The following is a 19923-nucleotide window of genomic DNA, read 5'->3' on the forward strand; positions in this document are numbered from 1 at the left end:
TTCAGAATCTACTCAGAGATGAAAGCAGCAGCAGCGTCAACTCAGCAGAGGGTTTATGTGAGGATTTAAAATAATTGACCCCCCCTGTGCTTTAGTGCCCTTGTCATGGCCTGAACGTAGAGCAGATGTGAGGGGGAAACATCTGAGCTAGGACGGGACCAAGTAAGACAAATAGTAGCTTTTATCTGGCCTGTTATGGCTGCTGCTGCTGCTGCTGCTGAGGAGCACACAAGATGTGTGTGTATGTGGGTGAAGGGTCAGGTCGGCGCTCCGGCCCCTGGATGGAGGCTGAGTGGTGGAGGCGGATGCTAGCAGGACATGATGGCCCATCACAGAGGTCGGATGCTCCTGTGTTTGTGAGCAGGAACAATGTTTCCTCGCTGTGTCCTTGGCTGACCTCCACTGGCCTGTGTGTGTGTATGTGTGTGTGTGTGTGTGTGTCGGCCAGCACACTGTTCTGATTCTGCGAGTGTGTGCGTGCGTAAGGATGAGAATGGGACGACGTTAGCCCGCATCACCGTCTTGGAACGGTATGTGCTGACGTTCGCACACGCACAAACAAACAAACACATGCATACATGGACACACACAGGCAGCCTGGCAACGGCGGTGGGGGCGGGCTGTTCCTCCGTGTGTGTAAGAGAGAGAGAGAGAAATCACGGTGTCTCCTCACAAACATGATCTCTATCTGGGCCTGGTTATGTAACAGCCAAATGGAGCAGTGAGGGCGAGGGAGGACAGAACAAGACGGGGGAGAGAGACAGGACCATGCTTGGCCTTTCCGTCATCCTCGGCCAAAAACTGGTGCCAGAACTTTTCCCTGGCTCTGCTGTGTCTTATCAGCCACTTCTCCAGCCTTATCTGGTCATGTCTTATCACCAGGCTCTGCAGTGACCTCACCAGCACCGTCACACACTCCAGCTGTCTTTACATGTTCAGTGGGCTGAGCCTTTGTCATGGTTCATATGGTCACACCAACACTGCAGAGTCCCGTCCACAGACCAGCAGATCCTTCACAGTGGACTCAGTCTTGGATGTGAACAGACCAGTCTGACCTTTTTGTAATGCTGGCCTCCACCGCCTCCTTCACCTCTCCTCTCCTCTGGGGGTCCCAGTGTGGTGGTCTGGCGGGGGTCCAGTGCAGACCAGTGGTTGAGTCACACCTCATCTCAACATCTTCATTTCAATCATTCCCCTCAGCTTGCATTAGGCAAGGTTTCCTGTTCATATCCACAAGCTTGTGACTTTGTCTCACGTGGGATTATGGTTGATTTATTTATTTACTGTGTGTGTGTGTGTGTGTGTTTCTTTGTTAGAAGCCACAGAGGACTGAACACAGCTCCTTTATTTTCCGTCTTACCTCTTACTTAGAGTGGTTGACGGCAGTTGGCACGGCTTTGTCTGCTTGCCAAAGCCTCCTGTTTGGCTCCGCCTCCCAGCTGATAGCGGGTGTTGCCAGGACAATAACTAACTTGCATAACTATGACAATGAGGGCGATGACAGGAACCACTCTTTGATGTCTGACGGTGATGGGGGGGGATTTCACTTGAACAAGATGTACCATAGGGGGAATTTTAATCTAGTATTATGTCATCTGTTTGGTAATAATTGATAATTGAAACTGAGCCTCTGTCTATGAAGAGCAGCAGTGACACGTGACAGCACCAATTCCCCTAAACTACTTTCACTTCACCTAGAATCACTTACTGTGCTGTTCCACACAGCTGCACTGAGGTTCAAGTGAAAGCAGCAAGCATTTTAACCAGTTTTGAAGAGTTCAGTTGAATGTGTACAGTGCTGAGTCAAATATGAACTTCTTTTGATCAGACAAGACAAAAATTACCAGATCAAAATCTTAGTATAATTTTCCTCGTCATTTATCAGCAGCTCGCGGTTTGATCTGCTCTGATTCCTCCCTCGGCCATGAAAGCCCCCTGTAGCTCGTCACATCCTGTTTGTCTATGTAAATACACACACACACGTACCATCAGCCAATGCGGCACGTCGCTTTGGATGTAGATATGACATCACCAAGTCCCAGAAATTCCCACTGTTGTCACATCAGCAATGGTGCAGAAACCCGCCCCCGTCACCTGACTGTAAGTGGTGTCCCAGGAGGGCGGAGTCTGAGGCGGCGGGTTTGGGTAAGCCCTCTCTCAGCCTGCTGAGTCACCGGGGGTTCCCACCAAAAAACAAAACGTGTAATGCTGACACTCACACACTCTCACTGTTTTCTCCTGTCACACACTGAACCCTCACCGGGGCTGATATTACCTCACTGCATCGCTTTGGTATCAACTGATAGAACCTGAGCTGGTATGTAACACTGTCTGTCGTCTGTGTACACGATCTGGTTTCTCACACTGTGCTGGTGGAGTGGCTGTGAGCAATGTGATAGCCGGGATAGCAACTGGAATAGACGACCATTTGGTCACAACAGACATAAACGCACACCCTCTATAAAGTGGTAGTGACCACGGTGTCTCTGTCTGCACTCTGCTGTCTCAACTCACTCTCTCTTTGGTCCATGTCTCTTGATATTTTTTCCTGAAATATTCTATTTTAAACCTCTCAGCCTCTTCTTCCTCTATGATGCCATGTGTTGTTTTATTTTCTAACATGTTTCCGCAGTGCTGCTCTTTCACGTCTGATAGCTGACTCTGCCTGCCCGGCTCTTCCTGTTAGAGTGAGATCAGCCTTGTTTGTGCGTCTGCTCGCCGTGCTAAGCTGCAGCCAGTCTCACCATTGTGTTTTGTGAGAAGAGAAAGTGAACAAGAGCAGCAACCCCACCCCCCTCCTCTGCTCCCGTTGTGACAGCCTCCCTGCTGATTTTACCCTTCTGCCTCTGAGCCACCCTCAGGTTTTCCACACACTGCTCTGAAACCAGGCGTTTCCTCAGAAGTCAGGAAACCAGGAGGGTGAGGGTAGTGAGGATCCACGGTGTAGAAAACCAGAAAAGAGAGGCAGCAGCACAAAGAGGTTCTTAGTTGACAGAGATCAGAGACCACCCTCAGTCCTGAATTGCATCATATTGTCAGAGACTTAAGGTTGATGACAGTTTGGATCATATCCGAGCGTGGTGTTAAGCCTGGCCTCATGTTGTGTTTATGACAGCTTGACATGAATGTTTTTGTCTTCTGTGTCTTTCAGGGTTGAGGAGACCCCAGAGAGATGATTGGCAGCCGAAGCTGAGACTTGACACAACTGTGAATCAATAACTTGGTGCTACTCTAAAAGGTACGCTCAGCACGGGAGTGTGTTTGTATCAGTTTGTCTTGAAGCATGTCGAGTGCAGTCTTGACAGTTAACACCGGCCTATCTTCACATAGCAGCAGCGCCTGGTGGATGATGATCCTTGCAAGGCAGAAGGGAAGAGATATAGCGGGTGGGGTGTGTGTCACTCTATAGCACAGACACACACCTCGACAAGCTAAAAGTGTACAGCGATTGAAATAACCCCTACTGGGCTTTAAATAGAGGCAGAGAGATCCAGAGTCAGTGGGAGGAGGAAGGGAAGAGGAGAGGAACTGGTGGGTGGAAGGACTGCGTATGACCAGAGCTAATTTAGGAAAAGTGGTGGAAGAGTTGTGTGCTGAGTGAGAGATGAATCATAGGCTGTTAGCTCCTTTATGCATCCACAGCACTGCTGCCTTCAAACACTTATCAATACATTTCCTGTATGTTTGAGGAAGCAATTAATGAAACAACATGACATCCCCAGAGCAACAGAGAGCATTCTGGGAAGTCACACAGGCTCCTTTGTATCCTCAAACCTGCCTGTTTGTCTGGTGTGTGTGTGTGTGTCCAGGTGTGTTACGGGCCTGTGTCTGAACAGATGACACAAGTCAGGAGTTTTAGTGTTCCACTAGTTTGTAGCAGCAGTGAGGGTGCAGGTGTAAACACATCCTCAGGCTTTGTCAGGTTGCTCTTTTGTTGTCTTTTTTTGAAACATGGACTTCTTTGTATCTTGACACCTTCTGTCTTTTGTATGTGTGTGTGTGTGTGTGTGTGTGTGTGTGTGTGTGTGTGTGTGTGTGTGTGTGTGTGTGTGTGTGTGTGTGTGTTAGAAAGAAGGGAGGGGAGCGAGTTATCTATGAGCTGCTTTAATGTCTTTTTTCCTCAACTGTTCTTCTTTGTGCCATCCCAGTGTGTGTGTGTGTGTGTGTGTGTGGGAAGGTGTGTGGGCGTTTTCATGGCACCGTTCCTAGTCTCCACTCCACCTCCCTCCATCCCTTCGCTCTTCTCCATCTCTATCTTTTCTCCTTAATCTATCCTTCCATCCTGTTCAGACCGTCTGTCGCTGCTGCCCCCCTCTCCCTCTCCATCACGCCTGCTGTAATGAGATTAAACCTTGGTGTATCCACCGGGCATGCACACGCACACACACACACACTTTAAACACACACCCTTCAGAGCACTGCAGCACACACATAATCATCCACTTAAGAGAGCACACTATTCTCTCTCACATGCACTAAACCAGCACAATCCTGACATGAAAATGCAGCTTGCACACTTGGCACTGCTTCCAACACCACACACTTCAGCACAAACACACACACACACACACACTTGGCATGTGACCAAGGCCTCTCACTCTCAGTCTTTCCCTCTGTCTCTTGTTATCAGGAGGCCCATAGTAAGGATTACAGTAACCCCAGGTCTGTCCTCATAGGTGAGCTCCCCACTGAGCCATCTGGGCCTCTGTAATAATCCTGTTCTGAACCAACTGGTTCACTGGCGCCTCCTACAGGCTGAATGATGCGTAGCAGCCAGCTACAGACAAAGAAGACATCATCATTTATGACTAAAGTGGATTCATTCTGCAGCAGCACCAGAGGAGATGAAAGTGATGAACAGAGGAGGAACACGTCTCCTCAGTGTGCTGCTGCAGTGGCAGTCGTGGTCTTTGCCTTAGTTTCTTCTGTCCTATATTCTACCTACCCCACCCCCACCCCCTCACTGCTGGCAAGCTCTCCAACCCACACACACATACACCCACCAACTAGCCTATATAATACAGAGCCCACTGGCATTTATTGAACGTTCAGTGCGTCTGTGTCTCCTGTTCTCACAGTGGCTCTGCTGTTCTCTGTGTCTGCAGCCAACAGGCTTTTAGGTTCCTGGTGCTGAAGACAGAAGAGAGGGACAGAACAGATCTTCTCAGTGTTGGAGTGAGGCCCTCTCTGTGCTGCAGTGGAGGGCTTCACAGACCTCGCTAGTCTGGTAAGTGTCAGCACTCTGATATCATTTCTAACCATGAAGCGCTCAGGCATGGTGGTGTAAAGTCATTACATTACTAAGGCTACAGTATCATTTTAATGGGCTCACCAGTGATTGTAGTGGAGTGAGTTTTCCTGAAGATGAGAGGTCGACCACAAACACTCAACTGTTAAACCATGGTAGTGTGTGTTTGTATTTGATTCTAAATAAGCTTTAATTGCCACCTTGTTAAAAAGCTGAGGGTGACAGTATGACTGTGAATGTGTCTGTGCATCAACATTAATGATGTGACTGTTACCACCCCCCACAGGCTGGATGCATCACGCAGTAGAGCAGTTTGGCGGGCGTGGCACACGGGATTCCTTCCCTCTGGACGGACTCAGCCGGGGACCATGGGCTCCCGTGGGCGGCCGCGCCTGGCCACCACCTGCCAGGTCTGTAGCCATGACAACAGATACACACAAACTTTCAAAAAGTTCTTTGTCAGCTCAAATTCACCTAATTAAACTGCAGAGCAGGAGTTTTTGCTCAGATAAACTTAAGGTGAACTTACTGTGTCGTCATCAGGTGTTCGCCTGGAATGAACCAACACCAGCTCCTTCCCCATCTACCTCCTGGTCCAATGGGCGGACTCAACCATTCCAGTAAATTCTTTAGTAATGGGTAAGTCATGCACACATTCACTAGTGACAGATGTAAATCTAGAGACAATACATATTTATATATCTTTTATAAAGAAGCATTTTATGGAGCTAATTTATTCCCTCATTCTGGGAAAGATGTACTGGTGTGGGCGGAGATGTGTTTTGTTTGGTTTAGAATAGTATTTTAGCAATGTCACCATGCAGCCTGCTTTGTGTCATTGAAGATCAATCTGTGTTGTGTCTCTCCAGGCCCATGAGAGGAGGTGAGAAGCTTGAGCTCCCACAGCCCATATTACCAGGCCTGCAGAGGGAGCAGAGACCCCCTCCTCATCTTCATCCTCCACCTCCTCACAGAGCGTGGGAGCAACTAGGCCAGCTGTATGAATCTCACCTTCCTCCTCAAGGGCATCCTGTCGTGCCCCTGCCCAATGAACACACACTCCGTCTCCACAACGGAGGCTACGCTGGCAGTGGGGGGCCACCCCCCAACCCACATCTTCCCCACAGGCCCAACCAACTGCTGAAGGTGAGGAACAATCACAGAAGACATTACTGCGGACTTACACACCAGAGTAAGAGTGTGTTTCAGAGACAAGAAAAACAAAATCATATGTTCTCTGTTGTCTTTGCTGTGTGCTCTAGTTTGGGGGTCCTCAGGAGCAGCATGTTCCCCGGGGTCCATCATTGCTGGGAGATGAGATGTGGGCTCAGGTGCACCAGGTAAGAGCTCTAATTGGCTGATCATGTTTCATCATCCACACAGACACACAACAGTCCACATCCAGGGAGACAACTGATAACAGTCACTCAGTCACTCAGTCACTCAGGCTGTGTCTTCACTGAAGTTGTCCTCATCTGTCACAACACTGATCTTCATTTCATTTTTGTGTTGACAGCAGAGGGGCTACCCAGGGAAGATGCTAGGGGGTCAGCTGAAGAGACCGGGCCCTCCATTGGGAGAGCATTCGGTTATCCAGCACACTCCTCCACCATCATTGCACCCGTCATCCCGCCCTCCTCCTGCAGCCGAGGACTGTCCCAGCCCCAGCAAGAGGAAAAAGAGTTCAGATCAGGTATTGGACAAACAAGTGTGGTGATAGTTCCTTTAGTTCCTTTTGTTGAAGTTATTCAAGTTTGATTTGTTTGAGTGGTGAATAATGTCGTGTCCCACTCTGTGTGCAGGTATCCCATCCTGGGCTGCAGCGTTTCTCTGGTCCTGGCCAGTCTTTATTGTCTCATCAGCAGCAGCAGTCAGTCCACCACCACCCTCCTAAACCTGCCTTCTGGAACCCACTTCACAAAGACAACAGCACTCCCTGGCAGCCCCACACATCTGACCGCAAGAACCCACTATCACAAGAGTTCCAGGTCTGGACACTATGAAAATATCACTTCATTGATGATATGGTACTGGAGTCAGGGGTTAATATTTTACCACTGACTTTGATCAATGAGAGAGCGTTCATTGGATTGAATGGTGCCATAAAGATGCATTGATTCTATTGGCTGTGTGAAGCTTAAGAGTATCTGAGATGGATTAATCTCCTTTTGCCTGTTTTGTTGAATGACAGTGATCACATCCGTTGTTAGTGCTCTATCACTCTAATCATGTGTCTTCCTGCTCTCACTGTGTGCTTTCACAGGACACCAACAAACAAGGAATGGGCAGCTACACCCAAAAGTCCTCCCCTGTCTCATCCACCCCTTCAAACCTCTCCCCTCCACCAAACTCCTCTTCTGGAAGCTACAACCAGGGATGTGCTCCTCAGCTCCAGAAAGACACGTTCCAAACTCAGGCTGCAAACCATCAGTCCCCTCACTCCTCCTACCCCAGCTCCAGCTCCAAACTGGGACTGGCTCCACCCTGCCGGGCCATGGAACCGCGTGGCCCTCACAACCAGAGAGGCCCTCTCATCGGGGGCCAAGGTGGCAGCCATGCTACCTCTTACACGGCATCGACCCCAACCAGAGGGGACAGAGATCAACATCTACATGCCCAGTCATCACCAGCAAACCCCCCTGCATCCAGCAACAACAGCAGCAGCAGCGGCGGCAGCAGTGTGCCTTACAGCCACTTCCAGCCTCATCCAGGGCTGGGGCACCAGGGTCCCCCTCCTCCTCCGCCTCCACCTCCTCCTCCTGCCAGCAGCACCTCAGTACCTCAGCAACAGCAAAGTGGCCCCCAAGAGGCCTGGAGATACCAGCACAGGCCCAGCAGTCACTCCCTGGTGAGTTCAGGTCACTCATGCTGTAGCAGCTCATTTACTGTGTTTACATTAGATCTTTCATTCTGCTGCTGTCAGTGTTAGACAGGAAAAATATTTACTCTGAACTGAAGAGGCTTAAATTTGAACAGTAACCCAGATGCAGTTGTTTAGATAACGACCGTTGTAAAATTAACTGTTTGAAACTGTGTTTCTTCAGGAGTCGGGCATCTACAGGCCTCCAGGACTGCTACCTCAGCGCCAGCAGAGCCACAATCAGGTCATGGACAGTCCAGGTCCCTCTCAGCACCACCATCACATCAACCCTCCTCTGCCCACAACCAACTCCACCCGAACACCTGTCATCACCCCCAACGTCCCCATGTCCCAGGTCTCCAGCTCCGTCAGCAGCTATAGCAACATCAGCAGCTTTAGTGGTGCAATACGGGCTCCTGTCTCCAAGGCGATCACATCGCCCCCTGCTGGCTGCTCTGTGAACAGTGGAAGCAGTAACAACAGTTGGCAAAGAGGACGAGAGCCAGTTCTCCAAAACTCCACTAGTGCCATCATCAGCTCCGCCTCTCAGCTGGGTGCTCTGCTGCAACCAGGCTGTCAGAGAGGCCCACCTCCCCCCGCCACCCAGCCTCACCAGCAGGGACACACCAAGTCCCAGCCCATGAAGGAGAAGACATCATATTATCCCAAGGCTGGACTGGAGCAATCGCCTGCATTTTCCTCATCAGCATCTTTGTTCTCCTCAGGGCACCAGAGGGCAGGAGACAGCGTAATAACAAGCAGAGTCTCAAATCCACTTCCTCGCCCCCCTACCACGTACTGCCCACCTCCTCACCCCTCTGCCCGCCAGCTGGACTCTGCACCCACACGAACCTACTCTCAGTCCCAGACCCATCCACCAGCTCCAGCCCCGGCCCCCCAGTCCATCGAGGAGGCGCTGGACAAGCTGGATGCTGAGTTAGAGGGACACATGCAAGCTGAAGAAAGGAGGAAGAGGGACAGAGAGGAGCGAGAGAGAAAAATGAGAGAAGAGGAGAGGCGGAAGAGAGAGTTTGAGATCAGACAAAAACAGGACGAGGAGAGGAAGAGGAGAGAGCTGGAAAAGAAGGAGGAGGAGAGGAAAAAGAGAGAACAAGAGCGACTGGAGGAGGAGAGGAGAAGGAGAGAATGGGAGAGGCAGGAGCAAGAGAGAAAGAGGAAGCAAGAGGAGGAGAGGAAAAGAAGAGAGGCGGAGAGGCAAGAAGAGGAGAGGAAAAAGCGAGAATGGGAGAGACAGGAGGAGGAGAGGAAAAAGCGAGAATGGGAGAAGAAGGAGAGGGAAAGGAAGAGGAGAGATCGGGAGAGGCAAGAGGAGGAAAGGAGGAGGAGAGAGGCAGAGAGGCAGGAGCAGGAGAAGAAGGCAAGAGAACTGGAGAGGCAGGAGGAGGCGAAGAAAAAACAAAGAGAGCTGGAGAGAAAAGAGGAGGAGAAAAAGAGGATGGAGTGGAAGAGGCAGGAGGAGGCGTGCAGTGCAAAAGGCAAAGAACAGACTGCTATTGAAAATCTGGAGAGACTGTTCTCCAGCAGCTCCTCCACAACTCCCCCCCCTCCCCGCCTCTCCTCTGTACCTGCACCTCCTTCAGGCCGATCACCCCCCAGTGCCCAGGCTTCGCCCCCTTACCCCTGGCTGAGCCGTGGCGGCGTACTACCGTGTCCACCGGGCCAAACACCACCCACCACCACTCCTGCAGAAAGGCTGCGGCCGCCCCCCCTCACACCTCAGACTGAGTATGCCAGAGAAAAGCAGAGGCAGAGGGAGATGTGGAGCAACAATGGCGGAACGACATTCAGTCCCTCATCAACACACAATACCTCAGGGATGAACCAGCTGGTATACCCCAACAAGCCCCCGGCAATGCAAGCCGCACCCCCCCAACCCAAAGACTCAACCAGAGAGAGAGACAGCAGCCAACCCTCTCTCCCTACCTTGGCACTTAGAGAGCCCCCTAAGCTGTACCAGGCTTTCCCAAGAGAAACCCCTCCACCAAGACCCCCACCATTATCCTCCAGCAGCTCCAGCTCCACAGGGGGAATGCTCCACAAGCGCGTGACAGGAAGTCACAGCCTGGAGAAGACCAGCAGCAGCGGCAACGACTCAGACAGCGCTCAGTTTGAGGAGGAGCCCTCCGAGATGTCCACACTGCTCCCTGACGGTCTGGCCAACATCATGGCCATGCTGGACGAGTCCATCAAAAAGGAAGAGGAGATGTACAACAGTGAGAAGACCGGGCCTCTCCTGGACAACTTCTGTGTCCAGCCCGTTAAGAGCTACCTGTGTGCCCCTGACCTCATCCCAGCAACCAGGCATCAGCCCAACCAGGAGGACTTTGGATCCAATCCTCATTCCAGCCCTCCTGTGCTCAGCCGCCAAGGCTCCCTGGCATCTCCCTGCAGCAGGACATCGTCCCTCAACGAGGATGATGAGGACTACCTGAAACCGTCTCCAAATGTCTCTAAACAGTCCTTGGACATGAGAACGGGAGTCGGCAACACCAACTACCGCCACAGTGACCTGGCCAAACTGTATGGCCTCCCTGAGCAGACCAAGAGCGAGGCGGATGAGGAGGACGACGAAGAGGACTCTGAGACGCCCTCTTGTTCTCCACCACCCCAAAGACCCCACCTTCACCAAACAGGTGTCAACAGCATGTTCAAGTCCCTGGCAACAGTCCTAGAGAGCCAAAAGTATGCGTACCGAGGCGGGCCTTTTGGGAGACCACCTCCATCAGCTCTGGTTGGGGTCAAATATTCCTCTTCACTGTCACTAGGCCCTGATATCTGCCGCCAGCAACAGGGTGGCTCTCCTACATCAGATTCAACCAATCCACCACTGAGTCCAGCTGTCCCTCCTTTGAAGAACTCTCCTCCTCAGCTAGAAGACAAGAAACTGAAGATAGAGGACGCTGACGTCTGGAGAGATAATGGAGAAACAACAGAGGAAATGATCCACATCATCAAAAGGGAGAGCATTCCTCCCATCAAGCCTCTCAAGGTGGTGAAGGAGGAGCAGCGGTTGAAAACCATCTCTGAGTCTTCTCTGGATGAGTTAGGAAAGAGCTGTGAGGCCATGCTGAGCAGACAGTCGCTTCCCAACAAGAGCTCCCCTGATAAACTGGACTGTCATGGCAGACTGGAGGAAGGCCACAAATCTGAGAAAGTCAAGGAGCACAGAGACAAAGACAAAAACAGAGACAGGGACAGAGACAGAGACAGGGAGAAAGAGAAGAAGAGAAAGCACGGTCACAGCAGCAGCAGCAGGAAGCATGATGACAGAAAAGAAAAAAAGAAGCATAGAGAAAAGAGAGAGGAGATGGCCTTCTCCTCCTCCTCTTCTTCTTCATCATCTTCCACCCATTCCAGCTCCAGCCACAAGCGGCACAAGGATGGCAAGAGCCACAAGGAGAAGAAGGATCGCAGAATTCTCGGGGACCTCAACCTCCAGAGCAAAGATGGATCAGAGAAGAACCGGAGTCACTACGACTCAGAGAAAAAGAAACGCAAGGAGGCGTCAGGAGCCAGCTCCACCAGTGAAGGAGAGCAAGCAGAGTGGACCTCTCACAGTTCTGGAGAAAGATCTTCTGAGCACAGAAAAGGCTCAGAGTCTGGGTCTTCATTAGGTTCCACAGACTTTTTGAAACTGAAGGCACTGTCAGACGGGCCGCCCAAGGAGCTGAAGATCCGCCTGATTAAAGTGGAGAGCGGGGACAGGGAGACGTTCATTGCCTCTGAGGTGGAGGAGAAGAGAATCCCACTGGAAGAAATCACCATCAAGAACTCTGCCATTGAAATCATCAGGTCCTGCAAGTAAGTGTCCTAAACTGGATTTAATAACATGTCCTATTATGGAGATTAATATACAGGGGTGCAAACAGCGCGCCGAAAAGCGAAACTCGCTGTGTCAGGCAGCTGTCTCCCACGGAGCTCTGCCCCGTTTCAGAGGTGAAGGAAGCCCTAAGTGGAAAGACGTCGCCTCCGCGATGTAGAATGTGTTCAATTAAAGTGAAACTAACACATTATATAGGCCTATATGTCCATTACACACTGAATGAAACATCCAATGTCTTTATTTATTCAGTTTATTTTAATAGTAATAATTATGACTAACATTCAGTGAAGACCTAAAATTCAGTATCTCCAAAATTGAAATATTGCAAAGGATTATTTTTTTAAAGCATTTTTAATATATAAATGTTGGCCTTCTGAAAACTATGTCCATCTATATGCACTCAATACTTGGTTGGGGTTGAACTACTGGAAATGGACTTTTCCATGATATTGTAATGTAATCATTTGTTAATATTGTGCCCCCCCCCACGCCAGACAATTCCTCTCTTTTTTGGTCCTGACCCGTTTGCATCCCTGAATATAAAAGACTGTCATATAGGAGTATGTCATATATAGAGAGTTTATACATGTGTATAAGTATTTAATAGAATGATGCTAAATGATACCCAAGTAGTGTTGCACTTTCATGTCAACATGTTTGTGTTGCTGTTGCAGGGGAGCCAGGGTCAAAGGGAAGTTCAGAGAGTCTTTCTTGCTGCCAGCTTTCTCGGTGAAGCCCATCATGTCGTCAGAGGAAAACATCCCCCGAGAGAAACTCAACCCTCCTACACCCAGTATCTATGTAAGTCACTACATCAACTACATGTCTCTGATGTGAGAAATGAACATTTTATTCACGGTAATAAGTCACAAGTAGCTGAAATAAATCTTCCTACAAAGGAAAGAGTAAAAACATACAACACTACACAATGCAGAAAAATTCTCTTGTAACTTGTTGTGCATGAAGATGATACATGAGCAGTTTGTGTTGCTGTGTACTAACATGATTTTTCTTCTTTGTAGTTGGAGAGTAAGAGAGACGCCTTCTCCCCTGTGCTGCTCCAGTTCTGCACAGACCCCAAAAATCCTGTTACCGTCATCAGAGGCCTGGCTGGATCACTACGACTAAGTAAGTGACTGACTGACTGGCTAATACATTGAATTTATTCACATGTAAAACCCATGGTAATCTCTCTTGATTGAATAAATAGTGAATCTAATTGTGTGTTTTAAACTAATATTTGGCTCATTAGTTATAGTCAGATATACTCTGTATTTGATGATGCACAACTCCCTCACTAGCATAATAATCATGTTCCCTTTGTGTTCAGACCTGGGGCTGTTTTCTACAAAGTCCCTGGTGGAGGCCAACGCAGAGCAGGCAGTGGAGGTGAGGACGCAGGTGCAGCAGCCTGCTGATGAGAACTGGGACCCCAGTGGAACAGGTCAGACGTGGCCCTGTGAGAGCAGCCGCTCCCACACCACCATCGCCAAGTACGCTCAGTACCAGGCTTCCAGCTTCCAGGAGAGTCTGCAGGTACACAGCACCCCATGACTGCTGCTTGTTTTACTCCCACCAATTCATAATCCATATCAGTCCAGCTGACACATGTGCTCTGTGTCCTCAGGAGGAGAAGGGCAGTGATGAGGAGGAGGATGACGACGATGAGAAGGAGAAGAAGCCTTCCATCACTTCTGAGGCTCCCAGCAAGGACGGCGCTAAAGAAAGCAGCAGGTAAAGTCTGACATTAAAAACAGCTCGAGGTTTACTAACACGCAACACTGTGTTGTCACTTTAGTAATGCTTTATTGTTCTCTTGTTCCTCAGTGCTGAGCAGAAACCAGTCGGGAAGATCATTAAATTTGGCACAAACATCGACCTGTCAGATCCTAAGAGGTGAGCAACTCTGACACACAGCTACTAGCATGGTGTCGATGACTACAGGTGACAGCTGATGACTGATGAAACATGTCCTCTGCTCAGGTGGAAGCCTCAGCTCCAGGAGCTGCAGAAGCTGCCGGCCTTTATGCGTGTAGCATCCAGTGGAAACATGCTGACTCACGTGGGACACACCATCCTCGGCATGAACACTGTCCAGCTCTACATGAAGGTCCCAGGGAGTCGCACACCAGGTAGAGCACATTACACCTTCAGTTCAACAGCAGTATACATACGGTACATATGTTAATAAGGATATATTTGACTCAAAAAAGCAAACCCTGTGACATATGGCTGAGCAGACTGTGTCCATGTTCAACAGGTCACCAGGAGAACAACAACTTCTGCTCGGTGAACATCAACATTGGTCCTGGAGACTGTGAGTGGTTCTCTGTCCATGAGAACTACTGGCAGGCTATCAATGACTTCTGTGAAAAGTTAGTAGCTGACACAAATGTCAGAACACATCATTCACTTTGTAACAGTATATGGACCTGTGTATCAATAGTGAGTGGAGTAAGGGGCAAGCCATAGTAACTGTATCACCCTCTGTCCAGACATGGAGTAGACTACCTGACGGGCTCCTGGTGGCCCGTGCTGGAGGACCTCTACAAGGCCAACATCCCTGTGTACCGCTTCATCCAGCGCCCTGGAGACTTGGTGTGGATCAACGCTGGAACTGTCCACTGGGTTCAGGCCGTGGGCTGGTGCAACAACATCGCCTGGAATGTTGGACCTCTGAATGGTGAGATGAGCACCACCTAGTGGTCAAATACAGAAAGAGTACTTTTGAAGACGTAACATTCATAAACACTGCTTCATGTGCACCTGCAGCTTACCAGTACCAGTTGGCCCTGGAGAGGTTCGAGTGGAACGAAGTCAAGAAGGTCAAGTCCATCGTCCCCATGATTCACGTATCCTGGAATGTGGCACGGACGGTCAAGGTCACAGACCCAGACACCTTCAAGATGATCAAGTGAGTGTTATGGCAACAGCAAAGTATATGATTCATAGCCTAAAGTGCACTGCTGCATACTGACATACCAACAAAGCAGAGCTTACCTTCTGGTTAAATGTTAAGGCTGTCTCTCTCTCTCCTGTCAGACACTGCTTGCTGCAGTCCATGAAGCACATCCAGATCCTGCGAGACCAACTAGTGGCTGACGGCAAGAAGATTTCCTATCAGAGTCGAGTCAAGGACGAGCCTGCCTACTACTGCAACGAATGTGATGTAAGTACCACTCAAATTATTAGGTGCAACAACCCTGTAATAAATACTGTGTTCAAGAGGGTAGAAGTGTGTTACTCCACTCAATTTCTACATAACCCTGAACCCCATAAGCATCTACTGTGACCACAGCCATTTAAGAGAGGTGTTAATTTGACTCTGTGTGCTCCTCTGTCACAGCTGGAGGTGTTTGATTTGCTGTTTGTGACAAGTGAGAGCAACAGCAGGAAGATGTATGTGGTTCACTGTGAGGACTGTGCACGTCAGCGTAGCCCCAACCTCAACAACGTCGTGGTGCTGGAGCAGTACCGCATAGAGGAGATCATGAACACATATGACTCCTTCAACCTGGTGAGCAGACACTTTACCTCGTTTCCTGTTGTCCCACAGTTGTTCAGTGGTTTCATTTCCAACCTGGAACAAAAACCACAGCCAATGAAACTTTTTGAAGTAACCTCACTTGAATGATGAACTATGTTGTCTCTTCTCTCACCAGGCCTCCTCCTCGTCCCGGTGACAGCGCTCCCCTCCTGCATCTCCTCAGCCATAACCAAAACTCCTGCCAGCCAGGAAAAAAGACACAGTTTCACTTTGGTTTTCAACTTGCCCATTTGTTATTTAAGATCATTTTTGCTACTACTACTGCTAATACTTGCCGAACAGCCAGTTGAATACGTTTACTCATCATTACTGTTTACAAAAAGAAATACCAAGCCGCCAATAAAAATACCAGTTTACGCTCAGATGGTGCTTTCAAACAGAAACCCTGGCAACAGTGAAGTTGACAACCAGGGGGCAGTTGGTGCTGCCATTGAACAAACTGTGGAGGGTAGTTGATGGTTTCAATGGCATGTTTCTGTCAGTACCAGAAAGAACTTCTTCTGTTATCGTTGTCGTCTTGAATACTGAAATTTGTACAAGCTGTTTGCAATTTTTGTGGAGTGCTGTCTTTTTTTAAATAATTTATTGTTTTGTTTTTCTAAACTAGATCAGCCTAGATATATACCACATTGGCCTTGTATTTAGAAAAGAGACAAAATGAAAAATACTAATACAGATATGAACATTTTTCTAAAGCATTAAGAATTTAAAAAAAATTGTTTGGAATGCTTCAAAACATACGGGTTTAACAACTTTGGTTGTTTTGGGGGGAATTTAATTTTTGTTCTTCAGATTCTTGTATGTGTTGTAAATCTCTTTTTTTTTTATCATTTATTCTTTTTTTTTCCTCTGGAGATTAATATTCAGTTGTCACACATCATCAGGTCTTTTTTGTTCATTTCTTTCATCTCTGTATGAATCTTTTTAAAAAAAGAAAAAAAAATCATTGTCATCTGGTGTTTGTGTGTTGTACCTCTGATTGTTCTGTTCCGATATGCAGACTTAGTATTTCCTGGATTTGTTTTGTTTTTTTCTTTTTTGGCATTGTACATTTAATTTAAAAAGTTTCCTCTATTTATTGGATATCAATGTTCTCTCTTTTTTAATAGGGTTGTACAAGTTTGCAATTTTTTTTTCTTTATTTTTTATGGTGACCGATTGCTCTGTAAGAACTGAAATGTTGGGGTTGTGTGTCCGCGGGAGTGGAGGCTGCTGTTTCTCTGGTGCTTGCCTCTCGACTCCTGCATTTTTCTCCTGATATATATTAAATGATATCTTTATCTTGAATATAACGCCACCTTTCCTGTAGACGATAGGCACACTGCTCACGTAGAGAAGATGACTAATGGAATGCTGTGTTTGTATGCTCGTTAAGGAAAAAACAAAACTACTTTTTCCAAAGTGTTTTGAGAAACGGTAATTTTCTTTTATTATGTAGGGGGCTTTTAGACCAGATTTTAATGATTTTATGATATTATCTGTTGAATATGATAACGGGATAGATGGTGCTAAATGTTCTCTTTGAACAACCTTTTTTCTGTTTGTCTTCTTAAAATGAGAATTCTATTTTTCCTGTTGCAATATTACCTTAACCTTTTCCTTCTCTTTGTGGTCATTTATTTATAACTGCACTGTTTAGAGAATTCACACAGACATACTTGCAGACACACACACACCAAACTGAGCCAGACATGTCTTAAACACTTGTGAATTTGTGTGACATTACTATGACTATTAATAAACGCTTTTTGATAAATCCAGAAGGGAGTAGGATTCTTGTGAGTTTCTTCTGTCATCCTGTCACATCAGATCAGATCCACCTCTACACATCAAGTCAGCACAGACTGTACAAGCAGTACAAAAGAAACACAAAGTTGGTGCTTGGATGCATAAACAGCCAGTCCACAGCCAGTCCAACTTAACCATCATCAAAAGCAGAACAAAAATCAAACAGCTCTCATCTGATATGACACACGCATGTGTACAATGAATTCAAATGTTACCACAATGATAACATAAGACAAAGTCTGAAAATAAAATGTGGTTTAAATGGCACCATCACATGTGCATCATTTCTGAAGCTATATGGTTCAGAGCATCATGGAGAACTTGGCTCAGTCCCTAAATGTAATGACAGACTTACTGTCGACATCAGGCCACTAGAGAAGCTGTACAACTCACTGTTTGTCGTCTCACACTGCTACTATTGGGGAGTGATCAGACACCTTCCTGATGGTGCTACATGAATCTAAACATTGAAACAAATTCACTGGAAAAATCAATCCAAGATGAACGTGTACACAGGACAGTGTTCAGAACAGACATACAGTGCCAAATTAGTATTTGCCCCCTTCCAGATTTCTTACTTTTTTGCATATTTGTCACACTTTGCTTAAGATCCTCAAACAAAATTCAATATTAGACAAAGGTAACCCAAGAAAACATAAAATGCAGTTTTTAAATGATGATTTCATTTTTTAAGGGAAAAAAGCTATCCAGACCTACCTGGCCCTATGTGACAAAGTAATTGCCCCACATGTTAAATCATGACTGTGATAAACCTAATTTTTTGGAAAGTAGAATTTCATCCACACCCAGGCCCGATCACTGCCGGACCACGAATGTAGTGGCACCTGTTGATTCTAGAAATCACTGTTTGAGTGAAGTGAAGGAGGCTTAGAGATCTCAAAGAGCAACACATCATGCCACGATCTAGAAAAACATTTCTAAAAAGATGAAAAAACTAAATCATTGACATCTATTAGTCTGCAAATTGTTACAAAGCCATTTCTCAAGCATTGGGACCCCAGTGAACTACAGTGATATACTTTATCAACTAATTAAGAAAGCTTGGAACAGTGGTGAAAACCTTCCTAAGATGGCCACCCTGCCAAAATACTCCAAGTATCCAGGAGGTCACAAAAGAACCCAGAACAGCTTCTAAAGACCTGCAGGCCTCACTGGCCTCAGTAAAGGTCAGTGTTAATGACTCAACAATAAGAAAGACACTGAACTCTCCCATGGATGCAATTTGGTGAAAACCACTGCTGAACAAAAAGATCACAAAGACTCAGCTTTTTTGGTTTGGCTTTTGCCAAAAAAAAAAGAATCCCCGAGACTTTCGGGAAAAGATTTTGTGGACCAACAAGACAAAAGTTGAACTTTTTGGAAAGTGTACATCATCGGGTGTAAAACTAATAGAGCATTTCATAAAAAGAGCATCATACCAAGAGTTAGTTATGATGGTGGTAGTGTGATGGTCTGGGGCTGCTCTGCTGCTTCAGGACGACTTGCAGTAATTGATGGAACCATGAATTCTGCTCTCTAGCAGGTCAAACACTCTTGGATTTCTCCATTAGTGGATAAAGGCTCTCACTGTGGTTCAGCTTTAACACTTTCCAGACTGACAATGATTTGGTTTTTTTCATTTTTTCTTGAATTTTCTTTAGATCGTGGCATGATGTGTTGCTGTTTGAGATCTCTCAGCCTCCTTCATTTCACTCAAACAGGTTCTACTTAAGTGATTTCTTGTTTCAAAAGGTCTGGCAGTGATCAGGCCTGGGTGTGGATTGTGAAATTAAACTTTACTTTCAAAGAAATTAGGCTGATCACAGTTAGTTCATGATTTAACATGGGGGGCTTTTTTTTTTACATAGGGCCAGGTAGGTCTGGATAGCTTTTTCCCTTAAAAAAAGAAATCATTTAAAAACTGCATTTTATGTTTCCTTGGGTTACCTTTGTCTAATATTAAAATTTGTTTGATGATCTTGAAAAATATGCAAAAAAGTCCGGAAGGGGGCAAATACTTTTTCACGTCACTGTAAAATAAATACATGGATCCAAGGTTTTAAACTTCACTCTTCCTCCCTCCACCTGATCTTTGTCCACTGCACATCAGCCAGCTGTCCTTCCTCTTACTAACACCTTGCATCTATTTAACCTCCACTGCTACAATAGCAAGTCAAATCTGAGTGGTGATGAATGTTTGGCACAGCTTTGTCACTCATATCCTCAACCCAGAGCTTGCTATTGTTAGTTAGGCGCGTGAGAAAACAAGGGTCGAGTTGATAGAAAAGTTTCCATTTTGACATCAGCATCCAGGGTAAACTAAGGAAGGAGATTGTACAAGCAGCAAACCTTCACAGACAGCAGAGCAGGAAATAGCAGGGAGCAGTAACAAGGCTGCCCAGACTTCAGTTTCCTTTAAGACAATTCAAAACAGAAGCCAAAAACACTGTTGACCTTAAAAACTAAAAGCACAACACTATTGCTTGGGCACAGATTAGTGAAGAAGAAGCAAAGCGGTTCATTGTTCATTTCTAACTTATTATGTGTCTTTTAATATATACTTCTATCTCCAACGAGCATTTCTAGTTGTCTTGATGTCAGCACAAATGTCCAGACATACATCAGTTACTCAATCA

General features: G+C 47.1%; 1 protein-coding gene across 8 annotated transcripts in view; it reads left to right on the forward strand.

Annotated features, from left to right (window-relative positions):
• The window catches only part of kdm6ba (lysine (K)-specific demethylase 6B, a), a 90273-nt gene extending 73022 nt beyond the window's left edge, over positions 1–17251 (forward strand). For 5 of the 8 annotated variants that reach the window (XM_083993174.1, XM_083993173.1, XM_083993175.1 and 2 more), the window contains 22 exons: positions 3152–3238; positions 5106–5227; positions 5535–5658; positions 5792–5887; positions 6118–6394; positions 6511–6588; positions 6765–6941; positions 7051–7236; positions 7512–8096; positions 8293–11930; positions 12627–12753; positions 12975–13080; positions 13283–13488; positions 13580–13686; positions 13780–13848; positions 13936–14084; positions 14213–14327; positions 14448–14635; positions 14725–14866; positions 14995–15121; positions 15299–15469; positions 15615–17251. In XM_083993174.1, coding sequence (XP_083849300.1) covers positions 5540–5658; positions 5792–5887; positions 6118–6394; positions 6511–6588; positions 6765–6941; positions 7051–7236; positions 7512–8096; positions 8293–11930; positions 12627–12753; positions 12975–13080; positions 13283–13488; positions 13580–13686; positions 13780–13848; positions 13936–14084; positions 14213–14327; positions 14448–14635; positions 14725–14866; positions 14995–15121; positions 15299–15469; positions 15615–15635 — 6684 coding nt within the window. In that variant the 5' untranslated portion in view covers positions 3152–3238; positions 5106–5227; positions 5535–5539 and the 3' untranslated portion in view covers positions 15636–17251. The remainder of the gene's footprint in view (positions 1–3151; positions 3239–5105; positions 5228–5534; positions 5659–5791; positions 5888–6117; positions 6395–6510; positions 6589–6764; positions 6942–7050; positions 7237–7511; positions 8097–8292; positions 11931–12626; positions 12754–12974; positions 13081–13282; positions 13489–13579; positions 13687–13779; positions 13849–13935; positions 14085–14212; positions 14328–14447; positions 14636–14724; positions 14867–14994; positions 15122–15298; positions 15470–15614) is intronic. The other 3 variants (XM_083993177.1, XM_083993178.1, XM_083993179.1) reach the window with 2 other exon arrangements.
• The last annotated feature ends 2672 nt before the right edge of the window (positions 17252–19923 follow it).

Source organism: Trachurus trachurus, assembly GCF_905171665.1.
Source record: "Trachurus trachurus genome assembly, chromosome: 18".
NCBI lineage: Eukaryota > Metazoa > Chordata > Actinopteri > Carangiformes > Carangidae > Trachurus > Trachurus trachurus.